Source organism: Erigeron canadensis, chromosome 4, assembly GCF_010389155.1.
Source record: "Erigeron canadensis isolate Cc75 chromosome 4, C_canadensis_v1, whole genome shotgun sequence".
Lineage (NCBI taxonomy): Eukaryota > Viridiplantae > Streptophyta > Magnoliopsida > Asterales > Asteraceae > Erigeron > Erigeron canadensis.
The window spans coordinates 39,547,245-39,567,081 of record NC_057764.1 but is presented as its reverse complement, the minus strand read 5'-3'; the positions used below and the strand labels follow the sequence as shown (position 1 = coordinate 39,567,081).

At 34.1% G+C, this 19,837-nt stretch overlaps 3 protein-coding genes and 1 non-coding gene across 6 annotated transcripts; 1 reads left to right on the top strand and 3 right to left on the bottom strand.

Annotated features, from left to right (window-relative positions):
- Positions 1-4,418: 4,418 nt before the first annotated feature.
- On the top strand, positions 4,419-7,158 carry LOC122595107 (putative glycerol-3-phosphate transporter 5). The gene is made up of 2 exons (XM_043767419.1): positions 4,419-5,558; positions 6,095-7,158. The coding sequence occupies exons 1-2, from the start codon at positions 4,562-4,564 to the stop codon at positions 6,637-6,639; spliced, it is 1,542 nt and encodes a 513-aa protein (XP_043623354.1). The 5' UTR covers positions 4,419-4,561; the 3' UTR covers positions 6,640-7,158.
- On the bottom strand, positions 7,128-9,794 carry LOC122595108 (probable protein phosphatase 2C 27). Of its 2 annotated transcripts, none has more exons than XM_043767420.1 (4): positions 9,635-9,794; positions 8,557-8,748; positions 8,070-8,281; positions 7,128-7,968 (listed from the first exon to the last, which is right to left on the bottom strand). In XM_043767420.1, the coding sequence occupies exons 1-4, from the start codon at positions 9,734-9,736 to the stop codon at positions 7,407-7,409; spliced, it is 1,068 nt and encodes a 355-aa protein (XP_043623355.1). In that variant the 5' UTR covers positions 9,737-9,794; the 3' UTR covers positions 7,128-7,406. The 2 variants fall into 2 exon arrangements, with proteins under 2 accessions (XP_043623355.1, XP_043623356.1); XM_043767421.1 differs by lacking the exon at positions 9,635-9,794 and adding an exon at positions 9,027-9,369.
- Positions 9,795-10,167: 373 nt separating this feature from the next.
- Positions 10,168-10,241, bottom strand: TRNAN-GUU. The gene has a single exon. It is a non-coding gene; the product is annotated as a tRNA-Asn (tRNA).
- Positions 10,242-10,844: 603 nt separating this feature from the next.
- Positions 10,845-12,763, bottom strand: LOC122598517. 2 transcript variants are annotated; one of them, XM_043771111.1, is made up of 5 exons: positions 12,624-12,763; positions 12,383-12,441; positions 12,181-12,247; positions 11,452-11,501; positions 10,845-11,322 (listed from the first exon to the last, which is right to left on the bottom strand). In XM_043771111.1, the coding sequence occupies exons 1-5, from the start codon at positions 12,685-12,687 to the stop codon at positions 11,107-11,109; spliced, it is 456 nt and encodes a 151-aa protein (XP_043627046.1). In that variant the 5' UTR covers positions 12,688-12,763; the 3' UTR covers positions 10,845-11,106. The 2 variants fall into 2 exon arrangements, 1 of the variants encoding a protein (XP_043627046.1); XR_006323642.1 differs by having other exon boundaries at positions 10,845-11,820.
- Between the last annotated feature and the right edge of the window lie 7,074 nt (positions 12,764-19,837).

Below are 19,837 nucleotides of genomic sequence, written 5' to 3'. Positions count from 1 at the left end.
TGTAGTTGCCACATAGCATTTAAAAAACATATACAAGCAATAACAATAATCGCTGAAATGTTATGCAATGATCCCACAAGAAATTCAAGTGACCATAATGATTGAATCACCTTACTTACATATGAAAATCCAGTTGATCATAATCTATCACAACCAAACCGACCTCCTGATTATGTCTAAGAACAAAAATGAAATAAAATGCCATGCCGTCAAAATGGGGATGTGAAGACAGAAAAGTGAAGCCACACACCATTAATTTCCTTGAGTAGACTAATTTATATTTGTACGTCTCTTTTCTCCGCTAAGATGGTTGATTTTCGCCGCATGTTGTCCCTCTGTCTAACAGCTCGAGCAAGTCAACTGTGGCGCAACGAGGACTTAATCTTCGGAGACTTGATAACACTCCTGTCACAAAGTTGTAAACTTGATGCATAGTGAGTGCCCAGCAAGAATGCACCGTTGGAGGTCATTTCAAATACTTTACCAATACCTTCAAATGGAAGGGTGGTTTTTGTTTTATAAGCTACATACCAGGAAGCAATGAAGCATTAGTGCTATCAGTATGGTTCTTTCCTCTCACCCAACAAATTCCTCGCTTTTTAGGCTCCCCAAAAATCACAGCTAGAGAACCTTTGACGGTTGTCAGTTGTTGGGCTGCGCACTTGGGTTCAGGTAACGCGATTGTGCCACAAACGTAAGGGCTTAAATCCAATGTCATCACGTAACGTTTGAAGACCTTTGTTCTGGATATATATAAATCCACCAACCAATGCAATACTCCATTAACAAAACACCCAGGCGACAAAAATCTTGAAAATGGACGGGCAGGGTAACCAATCTCACATCAGGCACCTGTCTTGAGGGCGTAAACAAACGCAGACTTTGGACGTTCTCCATCGTCAAAGTTATTAACCCATATAATCTTGTAATCATCGGATTTCTGATCAAAACCAAAACCAAACCCAAGAGGGACACCCGCGAAAACAAACCGCAGTGGGGTTAAGGCTAGTTTGTGTCTAATTGACGGGTTCCATAGACAAATAGTATTGTTCGGGTTCAATAATACAAATTAAGCATACCATTACATGAACCAATGATTTGAGCCGATCTTGGGTAAGGAAAGTCGGATAGATTTGGTTCCTCAGTCGTCTTCGTCGAAGGACACATCAATATTGGCAACCCATCTTCTGAATGTACTGTATACACGGTTTTAATGTACCCAAGGTGAAAAAGGTCGTGCCTAAGAAGGAATGATTTTTGTGGGGAACAAAGTACTGTGTGCTTGTGGACAGGGGAGCCAACAATTTTATCATAAGGGGGCAAATTTAAAACATTATGTAGGTAAAAAAGTTTTTAGATATAACGATCTAATTCTGATAAATTTATATACGGCAAAATAATGACCATCCAATTACAACCAAAATGTGTACCCAAAAAACGACATAACGATCCAACTACAATTCGTCGTATAACCAAAAGCACTAACTGTTCACTAGCTTAGACAACCCATGTCAACATTTTCTTTAACCATGCCAAAAGACGACATAACGATTCAACTACAACTTCGTCGTATAACCGTCACCGCCCTTTTCAAACTTTCTTCATTAATCGGTGTTTGTATGGAATATGTCATGGGTATTTTAACTAGAAATATATCCATCACTAACCAAACTAACCTAGTTATTGTAGAATATAAACAATAAAACATACACATAAGTAAAAATAATAAATATAAAAAGAATACATTTAAAAAATCAATACAGAATAATAAATAAGCTGCACTAAAACAACAATCCAAGTTCATACACAACCTTTAGATAATTAGCTGTCTAGTTGATGATATTATATTATAATATATCTACTCATTTATATATTTAATAATAAGGTCTATAAAATCAATAAAAGATAAACATATAATATATTGCTCAGTGTGTTCTGTGTGAGATACTCAGATTCCCCAAAACCCAACCCCCCCCCCCTCTTTGACTGTTCGACCCTTCTTTTTTATCATCACAGTTCACCTTTCAATTAAAGTCAAAAGAAAATAAAAAAAACCTAATAAATTGGGAAAAACATATATTGATATATAGATATTTTTATTAAGATAGAACAAATAAATGTAATATTATCTGTTGAAGAAGAAAATATTATGGAGAAGGAGAATGAAGATTATCTGCTCTCATAGTTACTATCATTAGAATTGAGATCTAAATGAAAATTGGAATCCGTATGTGACACTGATAAGGATATATAATTTATTTTATTTTATTTTTTTGTGTGGGCAAATTTCTACATGTACCCCTAAATAAATAAATAAATAATTAAATTATATAAAATTTGGGGTGGGGTCAATTGCCCCCAATGCCCCCACTTTGGAGCCGTCCCTGCTTGCGGATGAAATCGGGGATAGAAATACGACGACACCACCATTTATTGAGCGATTTAAATTGAATATTCATTTGATAGGTATTACTTTTAGTAATTACTTTTAATAATATAATAATACTGCGAGATTTGGGGTGTTACATATATACTTCAAGACAACTCACTCAACCTCAATTGACCTATCACAGTCTTTATATTCTTAAAAATATTTAAATCAACACATGACTAAATTTATATTACACTTTTTGGTTTTCAATCATCAATTAACACTTTAACCCAATTAAAAAAGTTAATTTACACTTTTTGGTTTTCAAACATCATTTTACACTTTAACCCAATTTAAAATGATTAATATTTTATTGCATAATGTCTATAATTAGTAATTGTAATTAGACTATAATTATAATAATCATTATAGTAATTGGTATCATACTATATTTAGAATACAAAATTTTCTTATATAATTCGAACCCTACAAATAAATTACAACACTTGAAATCATTAAAAACCCCTTGAACCAACTGCTACTTTTATTGTTCCTAACAACCATGGGTCATGACTAACGAAATAAAATTACGTTTTTGCTAGACATCAATGAAAACTCAGTCAATTGTGTAATCAAGGTTAAGATATTGCTTTTCTGGAAGACTTTATATAAAAGAAACTCTGCTACACATCGAACTTTGATATGATTTAGTATCCAATATTTACATGTAACGTATAAGAATATTTTTTTTGTAATTGTTTGGGGTAGAATTTTCACCATTAGGATCCTGAACAAAATTAATACTTTAGTCTTTCTGTAATAAATACGTAATACTGTGTAAGTTAAAGGATCCTTGATCCTATCGCATTCAGAGCTCCGACCTACATAACAGTATTATCCTGATATGATGAGATCTTGATATTTGCAAGATCTATGATTTTACTAACGGATGTATGTCTAGTATATCAGATATTATTTGCAGGACTGAAGTCAAAGACGTGTTTTACAAAGAAAACGTGTTACAACGGATAGTCTACCATTTCCTCCACGAGAATCGGGTTTGACAATAGATTTACTTGATGAAGAATAGTTCTCAACGGTCATATAAGCCATTTCTTCAGTATAGAGAGCAAGTTCAGGGAGATCCCGGATATTTAAAAAATATAGTTCAACGTCTAGCTCTATAAATAGAAGAAGCCAGCGATCAGAAACACATGCAATCAATTACTCATCGACAACATTGATAGAATACACACTCTGCAAATAATCAATCAACTGATCATTCAACAACAACGATTTAGTTAATTAGCAATTGTTATTCATTCGTTCATACAGTATTCATTCATTTTGTTGCAATCATTCACAAACAAAAGCAATAATAAAAGAACAGCTGGAGGGTCGATTGCATCCTCCCGGGGTTTTTTTTTTACCTATGATCACTTAATTGGATTAAGGGTTTTTCCTTGTCAACAAAACTCTGGTATCATTATTCTTTACTGCATTCCTTTATTGCATTTCTTTAAGATATTAGCTTTAATTTAGATTACTTTGCATTATTTTCAACCGTTTTCTTAATTACTCAAAGTATTTCTATCTCAAAAATCTTCTTAAAACTCTTTTAAAACCTAAACTCATAGTTTAGTAATTTTTGTTAAGAAAACTTTTCTTTTTTATTGAAAATCCTTGAACACCAAACCCCACTTACAAATTTTCGGTTCTTGAGTTGTCTAAAATCCTTTCTAAAATTATCTTAGATAATTTTTGACCGAAATAATAATACACTAATTTTTATATTGATGATATTGTCAAATTCTTGTATTTGATTCGAATGTAAAATCTAGTTCGCATATAAAACCAATATAACCAATAAAGATTGAATCACCTAACTTACAACTACATGAAAAAATCCAGTTCATCTTAATCTATCACATTCATCATATCGGCAGGTTTTATATAAGCAATTCAAGGTTTGGAAAGACCTAATATTATTATACGAGTATATACTTTTTTAAATACATTATTATCGAAATAGAGTCAATATTCTTCAAAGGAAAAGTCAAATCTTAAATTGTAAGAAATCCCTAAAACCTTATAATCACGAACACATTTCCTGTTTTTCCCTCCCCTGTACCAGAATCTTGAAATCTAACAAACCATTTCTGCATCTTCATGTTTGAAGAAATCAATTAAATGAAAACCCAAAGTACCCTTACCCAAACCCATGATCCACCCACATTACCACCACCAGGTTTCACCCTTTTCCCATCTCTCAATCTACCCCAAAAGACTCTAACTTTCCACCAAATCTCAACCCTTTTCATCACATTCATCGCTTACGCAACTTTCCACGCCTCCCGGAAACCCCCCAGTATCGTAAAATCGGTTCTTGGCCCGGACCCAGATCAAAACCCCAATTCCCCTGTTTCTGGATGGGCACCTTTTAACTCGGCTCGTGGCCCTCAACGGCTCGGGGAGCTTGATCTTGCATTTCTTTCGGCTTATGCTATTGGTATGTACTTATCAGGTCATGTAGGTGATCGGATTGATCTTCGGGTTTTTTTGACAATTGGGATGGTTGGTAGTGGTGTGTTTACTGTTCTGTTTGGGTTGGGGTTTTGGTTAGATGTGCATATTTTGGGTTATTTTGTTATAGTGCAGATTTTTTGTGGGGTTTTTCAGTCTATTGGCTGGCCTTGTGTTGTGGCTGTAATGGGGAATTGGTTTGGAAAATCTAAAAGAGGGTTGATAATGGGCTTGTGGAATTCGCATACTTCTGTCGGGAACATTGTTGGATCGATTGTTGCATCGTCAGTTTTAGGTTTTGGGTGGGGTTGGGCTTTTGTGTTGCCTGGTGTTCTTATTGTGATTATTTCTGTTGTTGTATTTTTGTTTCTTGTTGTGAACCCGGAAACTATTGGTCTTGAGTTGCCCGGGGAGGATGAAGAAGAAGAGACGGAAATGGGAGTGAGTAACGAGGGAATGAAGTTGGTTAACTTGCGGAAAGTAGAACCAGAAGATAATGATGATGATGATATTGAATCAGTGTCTCAATCTTCTTCTGCTGCTATCGGGTTTTTAGAGGCATGGAAGTTGCCCGGTGTTGCACCATATGCATTTTGCTTGTTCTTTTCGAAACTCGTTGCTTATACATTCTTGTATTGGTTACCCTTTTACATAAGGCACACAGGTATGTTTTAAATCCAAGTACAATCATTTCATGATTTTCTGATTTTATATTTGATATGATGATACCCTTAACTCCTTAAGGTAGGGGCTTATATTCAAATTATAACAGCTGGCTCAAGTATTATCATTGCAAAATTTCTTGAAATATTTTGTTACTTATATAATGATCCAAAGCTATTTATTATATGGTGGTGTAAATGTGATTATGTGATATTAGATAGTCAAAATTAAACTCTATCAACGTGTGGTGTAGTAGGTAGTGTTGGATATGCTTCTACTGCAGGATCTTGTAATAGTTACTCTTATCGCTTGGTGTGTTTGGCATATTCGTACTAGTTAGTTAAGTAATAGATATAGTAAGGTTACATATGATAATAAGCTTTGTTGCAGCTACTATCAAACACATAGTCAGATCATTAAGTCAGTTAAGTCGAAATAATCAAATAATCACTTTCAAATGCACATATAAACACTCACTAAGTTGTCGTATAAGTAGATGGATTTGCACTTATATTTTGATATGCCATTTGTGTGTAGCTGTTGCTGGTGTGCATCTATCTCACAAGACTGCAGGAATACTTTCCACAATATTTGATATTGGAGGTGTTGTTGGTGGGATTTTAGCTGGGTATATATCCGATCTAATTGAAGCTCGTGCAGTCACTTCAATTATATTCTTGACACTATCAGTTCCTGCTCTTATTTTGTATCGTTTATATGGAAGCATTTCTATGTTCAGTAATGTATCATTGATGTTCTTTTCTGGGTTACTTGTGAATGGGCCATATGCACTTATTACAACTGCCGTGGCTGCGGATCTTGGTACACAGAGCGCGATCAAAGGTAATTCTCGAGCTTTAGCTACAGTTAGTGCAATCATAGATGGTACTGGTTCAGTTGGTGCAGCCCTTGGCCCGCTTTTAGCTGGATATATATCTACAAGAGGATGGAATAGTGTATTCTTTATGCTTATATTATCTTTATCTATCGCTGGTTTGTTACTGATTCGAGTTGTTAGAACTGAGATTAAAGGGAAAGTAAACGAGGGCAGATGGCTTTGGTTTAGTGCAATTTCACATTGATGAAGGTGGGATTATGCATTCGTATTGTATCATCAGGTTTTGAAATATAGCCATTTCTGGTACAGTTTTAGATGTTCTGCTATCTGGGTATTAGTTCATTTGTATCTACCAGATTCGACACATGATATAGACTATGGAGATTTAGTGCGGATTCTTTCCATGTTCATTCCTTGCATAAGCCAAAGATGTTACTTGAATTGTTTATGGAATTGAGTGTAAAATCATCAGCAGTATCTTAAATGCTACACGTCCTAGCATTTGATGTAAATGCATTTTTTTTCTAAGATATACAGTTATATGTTCCATGTTGGCTTGTATTTTTCCGGGTTAGTTTTGTTGCCAATATTAGTGCCCGGTTTGTTACATACGGTCACTTTCTAATTGTATAGCTGTGACTCCTATTAGAGTTCCCATATAAGCAGGTTGTATGAGCTAGCTAAGCAGTCAAAATAAGGTTAGAAGGTTGTATACATTAACAAATAACAATATAGTTTCAAGGATGTTTGTCCTTCACATTCATTGATATGAGATCACAGGACATGAAAACATCACTGTCTAGCGTTTATAAGTTACATTAGATATAATGATTATCATTCACCTACATATTGTTGTTCCTGCTCTGCATGAATAAATTTACAATTTTACACCACCTCCGATACAAAAATCAGAACCAACAAATGACCAACTACCATTGTAAGCTGCTGCCGGCCACCATCATCACCAATGTGGCAAATGTAGTGAAAAGAAAGTAAAAAGTAAAGAGACCATTATCCGTCAAGATGGTATTTAAGGTTAACCAGCCCTTCTGCAGAAATGCTTCTCCTAACTTCGCCTCTCTGCACCACCATATGGGGTGGTGGCTGCGCCTGAAAACACACAACTACCACTGTCAAATTATCAACCGCTCCTCTCTTCATTGCTTCCTCCACCATTTCCTTGCAGCAAAGCTTCACATCATTGTGCTCCTGCAGCCTCCTCCTGACAAAATCAACTGCATTTTGATTCCTGAAAACGTCCCAAATTCCATCACTTCCGATGATCAAGAACTCGTCGCCCTTAGTTAGTGTGACCAGTTTAAGCTCCGGTTCAGCACTCAGGGGGCCAACCTGGTCGCCACTTTCTTTCAGGCCTTTGATGTGCCAATTGCCTATTGCTCGGGTCACGCCTAGTTGACCATTTAAGTAGCCATCTTCAACGAATCCGCCAAGAGACTCGACACGTGTCCTTTCTCCGTGACAGCCGGGCCTGTGATCTTTTGACATCTCAAAAGCTAATCCATGTCGAGAAAGAATTGCCCGGCAATCCCCAGCATTTGCCACAAGTAGAGATCTGATCACATGAATAAGTCAAACAAGTAAATCTCAAATAAGAATTCTTTGATTCTAAAAAAATTGCTGAAAGTATATATGACATAAACTTCAGTGACTAACCTCCCAAAGATCATTGCAGTAAGTGCGGTTGTACCCGAAGAAAGAGAGCACTCTATAGAACATGATTTGGCAAACGCAGCATCCGTCTCCATAAATGACCTCGTGACAACTTTTTCAAGTTTTAAAGGGAAATTGGCATCCTCGACTATGACTCTTGGTAAATGATCACGAACAAAATGTGATGCTCCCTTTCCTCCATGCCCATCAAATACCTTCACCCCCACAACTCAATTTATTAGCTTTGAAAAACTTTAGAGACAAGAGATCCACAGTACTTATTATAATGAAACAAATGCCATGTCAGCAGAAAGGACACCAGTTACTCAGTTAGGCAGAACCAACAGTAATGAGATTTGATTATTTTTTTCCGGAAGGGGACACATGTCTTTTTGAAGCGTCACTGTTTCATTTGCTCATTCTTTTTGAGTCCGCGGCAAATGAACCTTGAGGTGAAAGTTGAATTCATGAATGATAATTAAGCACTTACGCCATAAAATGAGACAATTTCTTTGCCAGGAAGTTCATCACCGAAATTCTTAGCTAGATTTGGAATGCATATGTGAGCATCCTCCATGTGTTGTCGATTTCCAATATCAGACCACTCTCCAGAACGAAGAGCAGGGGTGAAATTATCCTGTTTCTCAAATGTAACAACTGCATCTTCCCCAATGCTATCCATCTAAAAAAATACATGTTATATAATGTTAATGTTATGTTATATGGGTTGGTTTCTACGTCGTGTGTTGACGTCGACTGTAATTATAAAAGTCGATCTTCATTAGCATTACGTTACAACATAAAGATAATTCATTAGTGTTACTTTTATGCACAACTTCTAAATAACACTATTTGGCAGAGGTCTTTCTGAAAAGGGAAGTGATATTTCTATAACACACTTTAACCATCTACAACTATTTCCGCATGATATAGTTGTACACTGCGAAATAAATTTTATACCTTTGTTGTCGATGTCTAAAACTTGTGTATGAATATCACTCTCCTTCTGAAAATAGTCACCCTACATGGCTACATGAGACTATCCTTGGGGTAGCGGTAGTCTTACCTCCTCATACCTCAAACGAGCGAGATTTGGTGGTATTGTTATTGAAGTTTTTACTTAAACTTGGAAACTATCTACCAATATATATAATCTTGAAAAGGTAAAAAATCAATATGTTAACCGAGTCCATCATAGATTATTCACAAAATCATGTAAACCCTCTAATCATTCCCAGTTGAATAATCAATATCATATAACAAAAAGGGTCAAGCTTTAACATATTTTAATATAGAAGAACATTAATAAGCACATAAATCTTAAAGATACAAAAAAGTTGGCCCTACAAACTGCCAAAAATGAAAAAGTTAGCACTTATAGAATGATTATATTAATAACTAATTAATATCAGATAAAATGAAGAAAACCCAGTTCAATCTATCAAAAGCTAAAACTAACCTACAATTCAATTTTATGTAAAAGGCAAAAAAAAATCCAAACTTTAAGAAACAGAAAATAATCAAATAAGTTTTAAGCAAAATACTGAAGAAAGGAATAAAGGGCTTACTGGGAAAGAAGTTGAAAGCGTGATTTGATCATCTGAATCAAGTTGAGTGGTTTTATCATCTGAACAGCTCAGATTATCTCTCTCTGTGTCATGTACAGACATATTATCTATAGTCTATATAAAATAGGAACCCCTCAAATTACAACTTTTGAAAGCTTTAATTTATTTAATATCATATGTTTTATACGCTACCACACATTTGGAAAACCCTCGAGAAAAGTGGGTATGAGGTGAAAAACACTGTAATACTAATATTTTAATATTTTTAATAAAAGTTTAGCCCATAATTTTTATGCTTTAAAAAAAATATCTAAATAATTTTTCATCTAACTTAAATGCCTAATAAACTCATATTTCTTTCCCCTAAATATAATAACTTGAATCTATTAATTTAGTTAACACATTATTTATTTTCTTGTTAGTTTATTGAAAATAAGAGCAAAAGTTTAATCTGGTGACTTTAATGGCTAATATTTTTACACAATAAAAACCTAACGTATTGAGGTTGTAAAGAGAAAAATCAAAATCAAAAGCGCTAGAAGGAGGGCTTGAACCTCCGACCTTGTGGTTAACAGCCACACGCTCTAACCAACTGAGCTATTCCAGCTTAACTGTTTTATTTGTTATTCAAAACGTATATAAACTATCAAATTACTATACATTTTCAAGGCTTTACAATTTATTTTAATTTAATGTTGTTTGACCCATTAAAGTTACTATTAAAATTTACTTAAAGTCCCTTAGTTTATAACTTCAATATTAACTAATTTTTTGTTTTATTTTATTATAATCTCTTTTTCTGGTGACTCGTGATCCAAACTCGACTCGATAAGGAGGGCGCCAAGAGTTTCCGGAGACATAATTGTTTGAAAATATATTAAAACCTTCAAATTTAAACATAAATGTTTAAAACAATAAAATAACACTTCAAAGCTCTAAAATTAAACATAATAATAGTTGATAGATTTACATTTCATCATCATTTTGTTTGTATCAAGATTGGATAAATTACTCTTGATCGAACATATATACTCGTAGTACGCCTAGATAGATTTTATATATGTATAATTGTATATAGATTAATCAGTATCATTTTTTGTTTTATATGCTGAATAAACAATATTAAGCTAGGTAAAATGTTGTTATTAATCAACGACTTTATTGATAGTGTCATTTTTTACAGACTACATTCAAAACAAACACACCCGTATAATTAATTAACTTATTCTATATTAAGACCATTAATTTAATACTTCCAAACAGATCGACAGCATAACTTCATGATCGATCTTGTTCCATCCAAAAAACCTGCTTCATTTCCACGATGCTGTCTGATTTAACTTATATAATTAGATTATGGGATATTTATATCAGATAGTTTCTTTTACTACATCATATCACATCATGTACTTGCTTTATTATTTATCTTGATTTCTCAGTATTATTTCGATCAATTCGATCATCAAGCCTAATTAGTTGTGTGATGGAGGCTTGGATTTAGGAGCAGAATAATCCATTACACCGATATGAATGTTGTCCGGACCCTGCTCCTCAGCGCCTTCCTCTCCAAGTTTCCAATTTTCAGGTGACAGATTAAACAAGAAATCATCTCCATTTCCTACTGGTCCGAGAGAAGATTTAATATCCGGTTTAGGGTCATATTTATTTCCATCATCATTCTTGTAATTCTGTACATGACCAAAATATATAGTACTAGTAACGTACATACATATATAATGAAAAGAAGTACTTTATTTCAGCATTAACTTCTTGCTCCTATATATTATAATTATATGGTTTTGATTTGATTAACCAACCTTAGGAATGTTAGAAGATGTTACATTGGTTATTAATTTTCTATTTATTCCTGCAAATATATTACAAAAAGAAACATGAATAAATTGACAAATGCACAAGATGATTAGCAAGTAAGAGACAATCATGACATTGATGTAAAATCGTCCCACAAATAAACGGGTATACATAACTCAATAAGTTAGCTAATTAAGAAGGCCAGCAGGTTAGGGAGTATCAAGTTCACTGATCAACTACGGGCCAATCCTAGCTAGCGCGCTTGTGGGTTAATGCGAGACCTCTCTAACAACATGACTGAGTTTCCTCGTTAATAGAAACTTATTTTCGCAATCTTTTGGAAAATTAACCCCAAGTTAGGGCCAACCTCTCATCTACCACAAAAATGTATCAAGTCATTCATACGAATTAATTAAGGACTTGACATGATCGAATTAATTAGGATTGAGAAATTAGTTAAGAGATGAATGTACGTGTTAGCAAATTAAACACGATCGAGTATCATGTGTTTGTGCTGAATATGATGATATCACGTACGTTAATGAAATTGTTGGTGCAGAATGTTTAATTATTTTCTTGAAACATGTATATCGATCAATGATGTCTAGGCAGGTGATGTCTTGGGCCATAATAGTCTTCATGAATCTTTGGTAACCAATGGTCATTATTATGAGAGTTCTTGGTAATTACTCTAGATGATAATCTTCTTTTGATCTCTAATAATAATGTGGTACCTGATGGAAGTTCATCAGTTTTTGTTATCAAGTCTCTATCTTGGTTGCTTGCCTCTATCGACGAACTCTGTACGTAACAATTTAATGAGCGTAAAAATAATATCATGGGTCACAATCACATACCGCGGCCACACACACAAAAAAAGCTACATATCAACATAAAATCATGATTATATATATATAATATTAATTAATTACCAACCTTGGTGATCATTGCTTGATGGTTGCTAGATGATAAAACAACTCTTCCCAGCCTTATACCTTCATGAGATCAACAAGAAGCATGCATATTAATTAATATACTCTATGATCATAATTCCTTAGCTGTAGACCTTTCTATAACTTAGAGCTTAATTATCTTATACGAGTATATTATATTTTGAAATGCTAGCTAGAATGGTTTTGATACTATAAGATATATAATTTTTTAGGTTTAAACATACCTTCGGCTTCGTAATTATGGAGATTTGACAGAAGAAACAGAATGAACATTAGATGAAACTTCATACTTTGTGAATCGAACTAAATATCAGTAACAAAATTTATGGGATTATTCTAGTAATGAAGCTAGCTAGCTAGTAGAGAAACTGATTAAGAATGCTTAATTAATATATATGGTCATCAACCTGGCCAGCTTATTTATACAGACAAGTTTAGGGACCCATCCCAATGTTGCTGACCAGCTAGGATATCTCTATGCTGTTTTCTTCTATATTTCTTTAATGAGTTGCAAGTTTTGTGATTCCATTAATTAATTCGAATATTAAATGAGTTAAGGGGTTTCACATTAAAAAGCAAATGTGTTAGCAGGGGACAAAAAGTGTCCACACAAAAAGGTTCGGTTTCCATTTTCATACAACCTATGACCTTTTGCATACCTTTATGGAATGTTGTCAAAGATTGTTCCTGTTTGACTTACAAATCTTAAGGAGAATGTTTGAGTTTCTTGATGTTTTATTTAAAACACATATGCACTCGGGTCCGTAGTAGAAAATTTTCTTGTACTTATATCTACGTAAAACAATGATAATGATATTGTTACAATTTTTAGCGATTTTTAAGGTTTTTATTTTTGCTATCAACATAGTTTCCATTTCTCATTTAAGTTGCACAAATATTTTTTAAAGGTTAAAAAGGTTTACATATTGAAAAGGTCGATCGTATTGAAAGCTTAAAAAGGTTTACATATTTTTTCATTTCCATTTCCCATTTAACCTCTAGCTAAAAAGAAAATTTTCTTGAAGCGGTGGTATTTCAAATGTGTTTTGTCAAAACAGTTTCGAGCCAAAATAATTTGTGGAACAAGGGGATCCGGCATTGCCACAGCCGGACTCGCAAACTCAAAGCGAAACCGGAAGTGACAAAACCGGTGTCAATATCCAAGATCGAGACCGGTGGTGCCAATACCGGTCTCGCTGTGTCATGGCAGAGGGAGGCACAGGGTGGCAGAATGAATGACTACTCACTTCCAAACCGGGTATACCACTTCCGGTCTCGAACGTAACGACATTTTCTTTGCAGGCTTTAATAGTCACATGCAAGCTTTAATAAACCTTATATACATGCATTTCTGAAAGATAGTCACATATACAACACAAAACATACATTATTTTTAAAAGCAAAACATTTTATTCATCAAAAACTTATATTTTCAATACGAAATGGCATCTCTTAATGTTACCTGTGTACCAAAAAATCTTGAATTGTAGTGGCGACAAACTGAAGATACCCATCGTGCATACAATATTTTCCATGAACGCCAAGTGAGTAAGCCAATATATATGTGGATTTTTTTAGATGTGGATTTTGAGCAAAATTTAGATGTGGATACAATATTTTCCATGAACGCCAAGTGAGTGAGCCAATATATATCATGCATACAATACCCATCTAGCAAAATTTAGATGTGGATTTTTTTTAAAAGTAACACATACCCTTGAGATATATATATATATATATATACACGACGCAAATAATTGAAAGTCGACAGTGCCTTGTCAACTCCAACCTACTCTGCTCCTCAACTGTGCCACACGCGAATCCGGCATTGCCAAAGCGAGACCGGTAGTGCTAATACCGGTCTCGGTCTTGGATATTGACACTGGTTTCGCTTTGAATTTGCGAGTCCGGCAGTGGCAATGTCGGATCCCCTTGTTCCACAAATTATTTTGGCTCGAAACTCTTTTGACAAAACACATTTGAAATACTACCACTTCAAGAAATTTTTCTAGCTTAAAAAGGTTTACATATTGAAAGCTTAAATCCAGAAATACCAATAATTAATGCCGGCTTTACTTTGGCATGCCTGCATACGTTGGATAAACCCGGCAGTGGCACTGCTGATAGATTTTGGTCAATATGGGTCAAACCGACACTACCACTGCTGGCTATACTGTTTTTACAAAATAAATTTCCTCAAAAAGTGTTTTTCAAATTGAAAGACAAATATGCCTTGTTTAGCAAAAAATTCTACCCATCAGCCGCTGGGGGAATGAGATGCAACTAATGCTCCATCATTGGACAAAGATCACTGTAAATGGTTAATTCATAAGAACATCAAAAATTGATAACTTAGTTTAGTGTATGGAGTGAACGTCCATAACTAGAGGTTAATCAACCGATTAGGTACTTTTGGTCATCGATCAGACAACGACTATTTAAAATAAAAAATACGGGTAATTAAATTATCCTAAAATCAGAATAAGGGATCAAAATAGACTCGAGTGACCAAAATAGATCAACAATAAGTTAATTACCTTCCGTTTGAAAAAAGATAAGTTCATTAACTCTAATGATATACTTTAGCCCAATAGAAAATGTGCTAAATTTGCTCATTGATGCAACAATTAATTAGTTTTATGGTTCACATCATTATTACACTACATTACCGTAGTAAACATTAATTTTTGCTTAAAAGATAATAGTCATAGCATAAGTATCTTTTAATACGACCTCCACCTCTAGCTAATGCGCCATTCATAAAGAACTAAGAATTAACTTTTATTTTTTAACATAAATTGCCTCTTTTTAATAAATAAAAATCTTTTTAAAATCAGGTCGATCGTATAATTTTTTACTTTTGTCTGTGACCATCAAATCTACAGTATATTTTGTTTATCCCTATAATATATATATATATATATATATAGGGGTTGGGTATTGTAAAACAAGTATTAAAGTAAAATAAATAAGACAAGATCTTGATCCTTAGATCATGGTTATATTAATGCACGAAGATTCTCAAACCAATTGATGTACGATGATTTTCATGATGCACGGTGATTGTCACTGAATAAAAACCTATTGTTTTATTTGTTTTACTTTAATAGTTGTTTTATTTTACCTAAAACCTATAATACATATAGCATTTATTCAATCTTCTAATTTTTTTTAAATAGCCAAACTAATGAACCATTTGGTTAATTAAGATTGTGTCATTTCAAACATCATAGTTGTGGAGGAGTATAAAATACCACTTCTTTTCTGGTTCACTAGTAAGCGTTGACAACTAAAATATGATGGCAATAGTAAGCATGTAAAAGTAGAATCCTTTAAGGATGCCCACTTCAAAAATGGCATAAATCATGGCATTTGTTTCTATATATCTTCAACGCAGGACCCCCTCTGTACAATTGAAGTTTTTTATTTTTTTAAAGAGAGTACAATTGAAAGTTTTAGCACCTTGTATCTTTTCGGTAGGTCTTTCATCTATATGATTACATATTTTGTTTTTAAGTCAAATCTTGTTAGAGTGCATATGTATTTGGACACTTTGAGCCTATTAATCTCTTTATCATTTCATATTTACTGTAGTTTCCTAGTGGAATAACCAAGTAAAAAATAATTAAAGTTGAAAAAGAAAACTAATTGTACGTGAAATGTGGTTAACATTGATCGGATATATATGCAAATACATAATAATAGAGACGGATTTTTCTTGTCTAGTCCAACCGATTGGAGCGATTGAATTTAGAACCGACCAGTTGACTGGTTCGATGTCTGATCATGATATGAAAACATCGCCAGATATTGTTTTCTTAAAAGATCGGAACATAAACAAGGCTGTTGTTGATTGTGACTAGTGGGCTTAGAATAAGCCCAAAGTATGTTATAAATTCGATCCATGGAGCAAACTGCAGAGGTACCCAACTAGGGATGAGCATATAGCCCGGAAACCCGAAAACCGGCCTAAGACCGACCGAACCCGGACCTACCCGACCCGGACCGGATGCCAAACGGTCCGGTCCTCGGTTCCTAGTTTAAGGTAAATTCGGTTCTCGGGTCGGTTCGGTCCAAACCCGGTAAAAACCTGGAGACCGAAAAAAAAACTGGAAATAACACTAATATGTATGTTGTGGGTATTGGGTTAGGCTTTTCTCGTTTTTATACTGATATGTATTAAGAATTCGACAAATTTTATCTATAAAAATTAAACTAATAAGTTTTAGTTTTAGTTTTGGAAAACTAGACGTTTCCCTCTACCTTTCGATCTGATCATACACACGCACTGAATATTTAAATACCACTTAATATTCAACTTAACCAAAAAAAAAAAAAAACCTACCACAATCTTCCTTCATTTTCTTTTTCTTTCGAAAATCATATTACAAGAACAATGTCATGGAATGAAATGGAAATTTAGAAATGTAATTTTATTGTTCTCGTTCTTCTGTTTCTTTTGGTTAGATAATGTAACTTACATTCTGCTTTGTAATTTTGCATTTTGTTGATGCATATTCTGTTTCTTGCTTATGTTGATGTATGTCACATACATATAGATGGGATGAAGCCCAACTTTTATAGCCCAACAAAGTTCATGTCAAAAAATGGGCCTAATCGGGTAGAACCGAGACCGGACCGATAATTTTCGGGTTAGACCGAACCGAACCGATCACTAACCGGGTCGGTCTTCGGTTCCTAGTTTGTGCATTTTTCGGGTTTCAGGTTTTGTCGATCGACCATGCTCATCCCTATACCCAACCCATATAATTTTTTTAGTTTTGAGGTTCAGTTATATCATGTCGAACTTTATTTTCACCTTATCAAATGCGTATTATTACTTAAATTATTGTACGATCTTAAAAATTAATTAATTAATTAATTAATAGTTACTATATAGGGTATGTTTAGTCATTTATGGAAAAGAGACAACATACACATACCACATATTTTGATTAACCGATCATAATTATAATTAATTGTGGTAAATAGAAATCATATAATATACTAACCTAATCTAATGCGAGTATATAATTGTGGTAAATCAATTCTTCACCTAAATAACTTACAAAGATTAAAGATGCAATTGCGTATTTACATATCCACTAAGATATGTTGTGATAATAGACAACTGATCCTTTTGGAAATAATCGACAAGGTAAATCATATATTTAACCACTTAAGATATATACAAATAATTAGCCGACAAGAAAAAAAAGTTTATGGTTTTATGCTATTTTGGAATTTTATAGGTAAACATCAGACCACATATATAAATCTTATTATTGAGATTGGAATTGTTTTTTTCGTGAACGTTAATGTCATAAAAATCTATGTCCCGATCGAAGTGACTTGAACTGGCATGCTATGCCATTAATTAATTAATTCAAAGATGATCATTGATAATTGATGAGTTGGTGGAATGGTTTGAAGTTCTCCTGGTGATCTATAGGTCCCAGGTTTGAATTTTCATTCTACCAACTTTGAGATATAAGTAGTTCTTTTATAAGGGCTTGACTTGGGTATATTTCATGTTTAAGTCTGAAGGGACAGAGTTTACCACTATTGATTGTCGTGCCTTCGGGCGGATTAGTAAGGGTTTTTCCCCCATTGGGTATTTGAAATAGACATTTCTACTTCAAGAGAGCTCTCCAGCGCGGACTCGATTAAGACAACGTATACAAAACCTCTCGCTGTCGAATCGCGACACGAAGTTTCAAGCGAAATTCACTTTTCAAAAAATAAAAATTTAATTTATTCAAAGATGGTGTTGCGTAAAAGCCCGTTAATTTGCAACTCCGATCCATGGTAGTTATTCGTGTCCCTAAAGACCCGTTGTATATTAACAAGACTTATTTTAACTCTTTAAATTTGTGTCATGTTTGTGTTTGTTGTGTTCGCATTTGATCATAACACGTCCTAACTTATTATGCCTAGCTAGTTGCACTTCTATTTCAGGTGTGATGCATTATAAGTAATTTAGTACTCGTACAGCACTTGAGTTTTGTAAGGGTGATCAGCCTTTGCCAAGTTTTGAACACAAAGAGAGCTTATGGAGTACTCCCTATCGTCCTATATATATATTAAGTATCTTATATTGACTTTTTGAGTCTTTTTCTTTCGACTTTGATCATAAATATTTTTGTTTGTGTTATATAACACTCATATAACATATATGAATTGATTAGAGTTCTAAAAGTACTTTTTTATTGATATAACTTTTATCAACTGAGTGATATATAACACAAATAAAGATATTTACAGTCAAAGTCGAAAGATTAAGAGTTGACAAGTTAAAATAGGACAATTGAAATGAGACGAAGAGATTATGTCATTAGTGGAACCTTAAATCAAGCTCCGGCCAATTATTAGATAGATCGAGCAAAATTAGTTAATATTCATTCATATTTAATTATAACCAAGCATTTCGGGGATGCAGGCCGTAGAGCCCGCTAGCCTGGCCTGCTTCCTTCCCACCAGAAAGAACCCCTCATTAGCTAGTCGGACTAGTGAGGGGCCTATCTCGATCCCTTTAGGACAAAGATGAATTACCATGTTGTATGTGTACAATTAACTATGATTTCATGAAACATCTTCGCTAATCGATCAGTATATACTCTCTGTTAGCTTAAGTACCAAGTCAGAGCCTTTGATCATCAAAGCATGCAGTTGATAAAAAAAGACTTGCTCGAAAAGAGGCACAACCCTTACACCCCTACTATTTAGCTATATGGGATGTCATATGTACTGGTTTAATTAATGCATAATTCAAGATTCGTTGCTATATATAATACCTTGTTTATATGTTTTCCTCTGTATCCTTTGTATTTTTACTGTCCTTGCAACCATATTAATGAAAAAATTTAAGCTGACACATGTATATATACACACTTGACAGGTTCACTTGTCGAATTATAGCCTTGTCATTCACATATATATCGGCCACATGGGGTGTCTCACTTTGGCTAGCCTTGACATTAATAATGTCATTTGGATTATAATGATGGATCGTGCATCAAGGGTGACATTTGGTGTTAGTTGTATGCATGAAGAGACAATGGTGGATGGGGACTCAATGGGGTTGGTCATATCAAATGATCGACCCCGCTACACCACAATTCATAGATCTAGGCTTTTAAACTTTTGTTAATTAAATTAGCTAGTGACTTATTGACGACATGTGGCGTCATGTATAATCCAAATTCAATTCAATTCGATATATATATATGGTTTTGTTGATTAGGGGACATGTATGTACAAAAACATCATTTAAGTCGTAGGACTTTTACTCAATGAGTTATGTTAAAATTGATCGTTCTTTTGCCATCTAAATCCAATCTAAGTTATATTAGTATGTAATAATAATGTTTCTGATTTAATTAATAAATAGAGCCTTCTATACTACTTAAGGCCTTAGCCAACGGAGGCGTCGACCACT